Here is a 10882-nt window from a genome sequence, read left to right as displayed (position 1 = left end):
TAGGTACGCTAGTGTGGGTATCACTAGCGTACCTAAGGGGGGGGGCAGGGGGCAGACTGCCTCGGCCCCTCCCCCTGACGAGTCACAAGTGATGCAGGGGACGTGCCCCTGCCCCATGACGAGTCACAACTGATCCAGGGGACGTGCCCCCCCCCCCCCTTTGAGAAGCAAAATAAATAATTTTTAATGTAAAAATTTGCATCTTCAAGACCTTTTTTTTTTTCCTTGTCAAATTTTTTTTCTGGTACGAAATCCTTTATTTGTGGTTGAAGACCTTTTTTTTTCTTTTTTTTTTGCATGTCAATTTTTTTCGCGGACGAAATATCCAAAAAATTTGCCCCCCTTTTGGAAAATCCTGGGTACGCCGCTGATGAGTATGATATTCTCCATCTCGTTAATCACACCACTGTGGATCGACCGTCTACCAAAAGGGATTTGTGTCAACTCTTATGGACACTAATTAAATACCTAGAAATTGCCATTCATTTTTCGTTGCTTTGTCGGACGAGCCCCATGAAACAATGCAATCAGTCAGTGGCGTACCGTGAGTCACGGCATTGGGGGGGCACCAGCAAAAATTTTGAGTCACTAAGTGAGCGTGCGAAGCGCGCCCAGTTGCCAGGTATACCTAATAGAGACATTTTAAGGACAGTGCCATTAAACGGATATGTCTCTCACTGGTCAATGCGAGCGCGAAGCGCGAGCTTAAAATTTTTGATATTTAGACCTAAAAAGGGACATTATAATCAATCTTTTGTAATCATGATATGTACCTGTCTCGCTAAATAATGCGAGCGCGAAGCGCGAGCTGAAATTTTTGTAAATATTGACCCCCAAACAGGAAGATTTTAAGGACTATATTTTAGGAATCCATTAAGAGTATACACATCTCACCATAGTCAACTAATGCGAGTGCCAATAAGCACTTGCTGATTTTGTTAGAATTACATCTAAACATGCACATAAAGCACTTGTAATCATGATTAACATACCCATCTCACTAATCAAATCTTGCGAGCGCGAAGCGCGAGCTGAAAATTAAGGAAATTCAGACCTGAAGAGGGGCATTTTAAGGCTTGTTTGTAGAAATTCACGAAGACCATACGTAGATCACTTACCAAGCTGAAAATTTTTGATATTCAGATTAGAAAGAGAGACATTTAAGGACTGATTCAAGGAATCCATGGAGAGCAGACATATTTCACCAATCCACTACTGCGAACGTAAGCACGGACAGGAAGTGTTTTATATCAAGACCTTAAAATGGGGCAATCACTTTAAGTAGTCATGAAAAAGAAGCATACTATTGTACATAAAACAATTACTCGAAGTGCGAGGAAATGTATTTGGCAGTTTGGTGTATATTGACTTGAAAACGGGAGGTTTTAGTATAACAGGATTATATATCTCGGTAAACAGACAATGCGAGCACCAGGAACAATGAAGACATAGGCCCTAAGCAAATTATGTTTCATAAAGTTATGAAAAAAAAATGTTTCTTATGTAATATAACATAACATAATTATGATATAATATAACATTATAATGAACAATAATTTCTTCTTTCCCACTTCGTTTCTCTTCCTTTCTCCCTCTTTTTCTCCTTTTCCCCGTTTTTTTTTTTTTTTTTTTTTTTTTTTGGTCAGCCGATTGGGGGGGCACGTGCCCCCCCATGCCCCCCCGTAGTTACGCCACTGCAATCAGTGTTATGAAGTTTCTTGTTTCAAAAGTTGGGAACATGACAGTTGCTCTTGAAAAGGACTTTGCTCCGCGGCCCCGCCGCTCAAAAGGCGAGGGTTAGAGTTATAGTGATTGGATTTTCAATTCAAAATCGTGAAGATTATTAATTTTTGGTTTGGTTTGGTGTTATCTACCGTATAAAAATCACAACAAATATACATTGTACAGGATATAATATTGAATATATAAACACTTAAAAAGATGCAGATGGATCACTTTATTTAGAGCCATTGGTTTAATGGCTCTTCTTCCTATATAGAGGTCCAGTGAATTCGTTTAGTATATTTGGTCTCAGAAAGATGGCCAGTTAGATAATTAAGGATAAGGGAAGGTTTGGATCGCTGGTTTATGTTGAGGAATTACCGCGGGAGCAATAAGTGGAACCCCAAATCAGACCTAAATTATGATGATAATAGGCCTATACCTGACACCGATTGTCAGAACGATAGGCATGTTCGAAGTATAGTAAGCTATAGCGGTAATACGATTGATGCTTTGGGGGCACATAGTAGATTATCGGATAGCTGAACTACAACCATCAAATTGGCATATTTAAAAATAAAGAAGAAATGAACTATAATTGCATTGGAATTTCCTTAAAATTATGTGATCGTTGTCATGCTTGTTCAGGGGATGCGACCGGGAGGCGGCATGGGTGGAAGGCGGGAGCGAACCCCACCCCCACCCTCAGTGCTTTTCCTATTAAATAGTGAATATAATGAGGGAGAACAGGGGAAGAACTATTATTTTTTTAGCGAATATACCCAGCATTCCTCAAATTGGCTAGAATCCTATTTGTTATCTTACTTTTTTTTTCGAGACATGAATACCATCTTGATTAATCTTCATCGAAATTTTTGATCTCTCGTACAATGAGGTATTCCTTATACCTGTTCATACATGATCCACCGAGCACATAGCAATTGAGCTTTCAATTGTTGAGAACAACCTTTTATTTCAAAATAATTAAAATGTGTTACTAGAAAGAAATTCATGGAATTTGAAAACATCAAGAAATAGGTCTATATAGCAAGTTGGACTTAAAATAGACGCTTACGAACTAAATCATTACCGACAGAGCAACAATGTGGTAACCTCTATTATGCAATGAGCAACTTGCTTTCCTGTTTCAATTCATGGATTATCCTTTATGGCAAATGAGGCAAATGTCTTTTCTAAACTGATTACTAACATACAAATTCATGCATATTTTCTGACAAAGATTTTATTCAAAACCTTATTATCAGACATAGCAACAAGAAAATGCAGGCTGATGGAACCTTGATTCCAGATTTATGTACAGACATGCATCCTGTGAAGTAAAACGATGCATCATACCTCAGTCACATTTGCTCTACGGCGAGTCGAAAACAGTCGTTTTTACATTTTTGTACCAGCTACATAATATAGGTGGTTTGAATAGAAATTAATAATATTGGCTGTTTTCGACTCGCCGTATACGGCCGTCGTATGGGGTAAATGTGACTGAGGTATAATCATGCTTCGGGAATTGAATTGATTTGGATGGAATCATCACTAATGTTTGATAAATTGTATATCAGAAAACAGAATAAGCCAGTTCATAGTTTCATTCTGCGCATGATCAGAAGAAGATCATTTGTACTCAAGAGGCATAGTGGCTTAATATTCAATGAGATATAAGCACCAACTTTGAAGTCTTTATTATTCATATTGTGCTCACGAAAGAAATAATGCGTCCACTATATAGCGACTGGTATGGTTGGCCAAGTACATTGTAATAGCAACATCCTATACAGGCACTCAAAGTAGAAATGCAACAAATACCTTCATAAAGTGTTCATTGAAGCGCTATTCTTGTCGCTTGGTTATGCAATTTCTACATCCTGCTATGTAAGGCATGCTTACATATTATCTTGCTTTGAAATCTGCTTATCATTATTGAAAGCATGGACCTAATAGGTCCATGATGAAAGTAAGCAATTAAGGTCATTTGAACAAACCTGCCCATGAGGTAACTATGAACAGGTCTATAGAGAATATTGTCAATTCAAACACACAGGGGTGCATGGAGCAAGGGGGCAGAGGGGTATATAACCGTCCCCTATTCTTCAAATACTGTTAGTGAAAATTAAGGAGGATAGGTTGAGAGGAAGAAAGAAAGAAGATGAGCATAAAAGGATAGGACATGTATACCTCTCCAAAGTATACATTTCATTCAATTGAGAAAAAAATATGGTGCTACCTGCATGTAGCCTCGTCTTGTGCACCCTCCCCCCCCCCCCCCCCCTTTGCATAAAAATAATCCTGGTGCAGCCGTTGGTCACGTTTTATCAGACAATTACATTCCCGTCATTGTATCGGGGTCGTATATACGATATAGCGGTTTTGATGAAAGGGGGACTGAGCCAACAAGTATAGCTAGGGAGGGCATGCAAAAATCACACTCTGATCATACACGTTTATCGAACAAAAAGGCGTGTAGTCCCCCCCCCCCCCCTCGGGTTCCGCGGCAGTATCGGTCTAAATGATATTTTTTACATCTCGTTACTAGGTGCCCAGATTGGTAACATTCGTAACAGGTCTATTTAAATACTTGAGGTTCAAATCTGAAGTATGTGTTGACCCTCGGAAGAATCTAATTAAAAATTCCTACACAGAATGCATAATGCATGGGATTCGAGATGGAAGCTAGGGTATAAATACAGGAGATTTTCCTCATATCGGCACACCTTGTCACCACTGCGGCTAACCGGAACGTCTCTCTGCGCCTCGCCTTGCACCATCAAACATCCAGTCATGAAGTATTTCGTTGTTATCTTGGTCGTTCTCGTCGGGGCAGTTGTCGCCAAACCGAAGACGACCACTTCCGATGACCTGAAACAACAGAACAAGGACATCTCGTCCAAGGAGTACCTTAAACGGGTCTTCCAGCACTCTGTGGTCTCTTACGTCGGAAGTGACGCCCAGGACATTGTCGAGAAGCTACAAGATCTTGGGCTTCATGAGGCAGCAACCATCGCCAAGCAGGTAGATCTGAAGCAGATCCTTCGAGACAGTGACCTTCGTAAGTTACCCTATACTTTTTTTTTATTTAGCTACGCAAAATCTTAAAAGGGGTACTTCAGACTGAAAATGATAGAAAAAAGCAAGATGAATTTTTAACAACTTTTCACAATCTTTTATTCTGCTGTGTCAAGTACGCATACTTTATGAAATCCGTGATTTTTCTTTTGCCTAATATTTTGGTACTTGTCTCACTTTTCCACGATAGCATCCGTCACGTTGTGCATGCCCAATGACAAGGCTGTCCAGAAGTGGAGGCAGGAGCTCCCCAGAAGACAGATGCCAGAGAGAGAGATCTTGAAGAATCTGGTCAAGGCTTGGATCGTTCCAAAAAGGGTCATGTCATCCGAGATCACAAATAACCAGAAGATGGAGAGCTTGAATGGCGCCAAACTAAGATTCAACATCTACAGTGATGTCGAAAGGGTAAAGATAATTATAACTAAACTAGAACGATTTATCATTAAAAATTTACTATGCTTGATACATCTTGTTATTTTTCAAATATAATATACATTAAAAATTGTATCCTTTTCAAATATTTTAAACAAAACTTGACTTGTTCGATCTTGTAGTTCACTGGTTGCACTATTCCAAAGTCCTTATTTTTTGCGATTTTGGGTCAAAAATAATTTAAGTAGAAAAATTGAAAGCAATTATGAAAGGCACATCTTTAGACTTAAGACTGTAACATCTGAAAGGCCTATAGTATGCGACTTTGTTTAGCCAAAACTTTTTAAAAACTTTTTTTTTCGATTTTACAGGTCGCCACTGTCAATGGTGCTCGAATCACTGACGCCATTACGACATCCGTCAATGAAATCATCCAGATCGTCGACAAGGTCATCTATCCACTTCCGATTGGTAGTGTCATAGAGACTTTGGTCGATAGCAAAGCTTTCTCCGTCATCGTCGATCTCGTGAGCCAGGCCGGACTCAAGGAAGAACTTGGTAAGTTTGCATCGAATGAAAATGTATTTTGAACTGAGCGTATACTATCAAACCCTTACAAAACAGTAAGGATTTTCATTCTTGGTACACAAAAGATTCCCGGTATTCAAATTTTTACATTAATTGACCTATATAAGTTGGTCAATTTAAGAAAAAGAGAACACCATAATAAAAGCTAAATGCTATTCAACCGTGATAGCTATATAGAAGAAATACAAAATATTACACTGGTGCACTGTATACTTTGGTAGCATGTAATACCACCAATATGGAAAATGAAGAAGTGATTTTGTGTTAGTAATTACGAAAGCATATTTCATATTATATCTGTCCTAGTCAATCTGTAATTACACTCTAAAAAAAGTACTCCATGAGGGTAATTATGTGTCCAACCAACATTGGGCATTTTTATTTATCTAGTTTAAAATTTTGCCCATTCTAAAGTAATTGCTTATTTTTTAACCTTACTGGACAATATGCTTCCCACATTGGGTAAAGTCTTGCCCAAAATTGGTTGGACACAATCATATTTACCCTCGTGGTGGTAACAAAATTTTACCCAATATTTTTTGTGTAGGTAAATCTGATGATATGTGTCTTGTCTAGCATAGTTTATCCTTGGGGCATCAAGTGACTTTAGAGGGAACGTGTTTGATTGTTCTCCATCTCTTAAAACTGTTTTCATTAACTCGCATTTGTGCCATGTTGGAGGAAACTTAAGGAAAGAGCAACGTCGTTTTTTTTTTTTTTTAGAATCTGATCCAATAACGGTTATTGTACCAACCAACGACGCCTTCCAAGCTCTCCCATCCGGTGTCCTAGACGACCTCAAACGCGACAACGACAAACTTCGTAACCTGCTCAGATACCATGTGATCTCTGAGGTCAGATATTCTGTCTCCTTGACGTCTGGACAGCGCATCCGTGCTTCACAGGGAGATGAAATTTCAGTCACCCGCAATAATGAAGGTAAGCATGTTGAACCTCAACCCCCCCCCCCCCCCAGAAAAAATAATAAATTTAAATAAAGTTAAAAAAAAAAAATAATAATAAAAAATTGTCCCGGGGTCACTTCCATTGACGAGTAGATACCACATGTACCATGCGCAACCATGGAGTTTCGAAAAGCACAAGTATTTTCCATATTCTGAAAATGCACCCCTTAAACAAGTATTGGCGTGTGAAACCTTAATGCCCTTAACCAAGTATTGGAAACAAAACGATACCCTTGGCCAGTATTCCCTGAATTGACAGAACCCCTAAACAAGCTGTACAGCGATATTTCAATTGTAATGTGTCGGTCGTCGGTTTTACCTACATCACTACGGGCGCCCCACCTCCTACACCTCGCACAAATCGGACTCTATAGTGGTGTTGACTGCTGGGGCAAATGTTTTATAAATTAGGATGTACTTTTTGAAAAAGTACATCCTAATTTATAAATCATTTTAGTGTTTATACCCTCAAATTTGACCCTAAACACGTAGCTTTCCTAGGGAAATAGATACCCTTTTACCCCCCCCCCCCCCCCGAGGGGGGGGGGGCAGTCGAATATAATGCTGTATACACATGCGTGACCAAAAAAAACGCGTTAAAGGGGTGTTTTCGGTTTGGACGCGGGCCGCGCGTGCGCTCGTTCAAAAACACGATTTTCAAAAAAGGTGGTTTTGAAAGACTTAATGGTCAATCGCGAGGTCAAATTTATTTAGGGTATGTTTTTTCAAAGCTTTTCTTTTTTCCCCCAACCTTTTTCCCCGGGGTCATTTTCTGCAGATAACTTGTTTAGGGGCCAAAATGTGTAAAAGCCCGCGAAAACCCTAAGGGGGTTAATTTTCACACAGAGAAACTCGTTTACTAATTAGGCGGTGTTTGGAAATAATTTGGTCACGCATGTGTACAGCAAAACATTTGACTGCCCCCCCCCCCCCCGAGCATTTTTCATTATTTTAGTTGTTTTTGACAAGCTTGTTATGTTAGTATACGTAACATGGGCAGGAGTAACGTGCGCCCTGCACCTATCTTGAAAATTAGACATCCTTTTATGTTTTTTTTAGTCGCGCATGGTATCCACTCGTCAATGTAAGTGCCCCCCTGAACATTTGCGCACATTATATTTTGGTGTTTCATGGAACAAAATGAAATGACCCAACATTCTTGCCGAACCCTGATTTTATTTTATTAATGACATCACAAAATTGGATTTGTTTGCTACGGTCGCTCGCATGCCCCATACACAGATCTCGTCCCAAAATTTTTTGGTTCATTACGCCACTGTAGGTGAATAAGCTTAGTTTTTGCCAATATTATCTTGTAAAATATCAAATATTCGCCGAGGTTGGTTAAGCGTTTTTTTTGGTGTAAAGTTTCGAGAATTTTTTTTTCGACATCCTTTGTAAATTTTTTATTGCATCTCTTGCTCATTGTATGTCAACGGAACTTATATATTAGTTGTAACTATTTTTCCTGTTCTTACAGACCAAATTGTCCTGAATGAGCAGAGTGAGCAGTCGGAAGCTCCACGAGTGATCTTACGGGATATTCCTACCACCAACGGAGTCATCCAAGTAGTCGACCGTGTCGTTCTCCCGCCTCAAAGACACTTCGTTCTAGTTTAACCCAATCAGACTGATCAGCCCTGCAATGATCGTTGTCCACATGGGTTTAAATTTTATTTTCAAAGTAATTGTTTAATAATTCTGTGTAATTACAGAAATAAAACTACCCCTTTCTATATTGCAAAAACTTGGTTTTTCTGGCCCTTTTTCCCCCGATATGTTTATGCAGTGAAGTTTGCTACTGTGTCGAGAAAAAGGATACAAAGCTTTTTTCGATTTTCTTCACCTGTGAGTGTCAGAAATACATTAAAAAACGTTGAAGAAAATCGATGGGCGAGTAGAAGAATGAATGAGAGTTCCATCCGTTTGATATAATTCCCGGGGGGGGGGGCACTTCCATTGACACCATGCGCGACCATGGGTTCTCAATAAGCACCCTAAACAAATATTTTCCATATTCTGAAAATGCAGCCCTTTACAAGTATTGGAAACAAAACGATACCCTTGGCAAGTATTCCCTAAACTGACCCCTAAACAAGTACAGTGAAATTATTTTTTTGTTATATTACGGACGTCGATCGGTCGTCGTTTTTACCTTTACCTATATCATTGGGTTTATTACGGCCTCACCTCGCGCAAATCGGACTCTAAACACGTAGTGTTGGGGCAAAAAGTACATCCTTTATAAATCTTTTAGTCTTAATTTTATACCCCCGCAAATTTGACCCTAGATTAGGTTATTGAATTTTAAAGTTTAGCAATATTGTGTGAAAACAGTCGTCATGAATATTATTAGGTAAGCTGATGTCACATCCCCACTTGCTCTTTTGTATTTTATTATATGAAATAGGTTTATTAATTGTTTTCCTCCAAGAACTAGAAAAATTGGATTGACAACTGATTTAGTGCATTAGATATTTATTGCAACTTATTTCATTATAAGGGAAACATATCATTCACACAAGTATGAAATATTGAAAACAAATATTTTATGTAATAACGTCAGAAAACGGAAAGTGGGGATGTGACATATCAGCCCACCTATAATATTCACGACGACTGTTTTCACAAAATATTGCTTATAACTTTAAACTTCAAAAAAATGTGATCCGATTGAAATTTTCGGCATTTTGCTCGGTGAATTCTCTATGTATTAAGAATTTAAGATATAAATATTTTCAGCCCGGACCATCCCTTTTAAAATGTCTCGTATTTTATTCAGGAGCGGATCGATGAGGGGCACAAAGAGAGCCAAGTGAATTTTCTTGGATTTAGTTATATTTGTATATCAGAGTGTGTGTATTCCTATAATTGCGCCCCGCTTGGATCCGCCACTGTTTAATTATACTTCGAAAACGTGGTCAAGATATCTTAAAGGGATGCTCCAGGCTGAAAATATGATTTAAACAGACAAAGAGGATAAAACATAACAAGGTTATGGCATTTAAGAGAGTTGCATTATACCGGTGAATCGGTTCGAGGCATGTCTTCATGAATGCAAATTGATATCCCCACTAGTTCTTTTGAGTTTCATATGAAATTATGTATGTTTATTCAATTTTTTTACTACCAAGAACTGAAATGGATTGACAAGTGATTTAGTCATTAAAACCCCCATTCCTCTGTAAGTTCATGAAACTTGTTTGATCTTTCAATTCAAGAGTCTTTCAACAAACTTTCAAAAAGATCTTCGATGTCTTTCACGATTCCTGATCGGTCTTTCAATGGTCTTCATGGTCCTCGTGAGTCCCAAAACGTTTTGAAACGGTTCAAAAAGTCTTTCAGCGGTCTTACAGGAACAAATTGTCTTATGGTCTTTTAGTGGTCTCTCAATGAACTTTCGGCAGTCTCTTTAAGATTTTTGCGAGATGCACTGTAAGACAGATCATTCAAAGATCATTCAAAGATCATTGAAAGACCATGCAGTCCATGGAAAGAATTCTGAAAGATCACTGTAAGACCTAGCCCAAAGAAAAGGGAAGTGGGGATGTTACTTCATCAGCCCACCTAATGAATATTCATGATGACGTGCATAATTATATCTATTTTCACAAAATATTAAACTTTAAAATTCAATAAATTTGTTATCCGATTCAGCATTTTCTCTGAATTTTACTCTTTTATTTTCAGCCCGAGTATCCCTTTAACGAGTATTATAAAATGTCAGTTAAAAACTTATAAGTCTTCTATCGGATTTTACCGCCTTTTCGCTCTTCACCATTTAGTTTAACTATACTTTCCAACTCTTAATTTCTTTTCCTCTTTGCTCCTTGCTCAATAGGCTTTAATCATGGATCACACAAAATCGTGTTTCTATAAAATTCTACACGAACTGTGCCCTCCCAGAAAACGCATATCACAACTTATGATAATCACACCAAAGGGGTACGTGGTGGGCGGACTTGCCCCGCTCTCGATCCCCACCATTTTTAATATCACTTTATATCTGGAAGTTTCTTTTATTCAGGTTCATGATTTAAAATAAAAAAAATGAAAATTGACATTTTCAGAGTGGAAAGGAATGCAAAAAAAAATTCTGCTCACGCTCGCATTCTTAATCTAATACACTTTATTCATAGTCTTTTGTAGAA

General features: G+C 38.4%; 1 protein-coding gene across 2 annotated transcripts; it reads left to right on the top strand.

Annotated features, from left to right (window-relative positions):
* Positions 1-4408: 4408 nt before the first annotated feature.
* LOC129275270 (transforming growth factor-beta-induced protein ig-h3-like) lies at positions 4409-9660 on the top strand. 2 transcript variants are annotated; one of them, XM_064110065.1, is made up of 5 exons: positions 4409-4786; positions 4994-5217; positions 5550-5736; positions 6490-6705; positions 8212-9660. In XM_064110065.1, exons 1-5 carry the CDS (start codon positions 4519-4521, stop codon positions 8349-8351), a joined length of 1035 nt encoding a protein of 344 aa, XP_063966135.1. In that variant the 5' UTR covers positions 4409-4518; the 3' UTR covers positions 8352-9660. The 2 variants fall into 2 exon arrangements, with proteins under 2 accessions (XP_063966135.1, XP_054768049.2); XM_054912074.2 differs by having other exon boundaries at positions 4420-4786; positions 4994-5211.
* The last annotated feature ends 1222 nt before the right edge of the window (positions 9661-10882 follow it).

The sequence above is a fragment of the Lytechinus pictus genome, chromosome 2 (genome assembly GCF_037042905.1).
Source record: "Lytechinus pictus isolate F3 Inbred chromosome 2, Lp3.0, whole genome shotgun sequence".
NCBI classification, from domain to species: Eukaryota; Metazoa; Echinodermata; class Echinoidea; order Temnopleuroida; family Toxopneustidae; genus Lytechinus; species Lytechinus pictus.
This window is presented reverse-complemented; position numbering and strand designations above follow the sequence as displayed.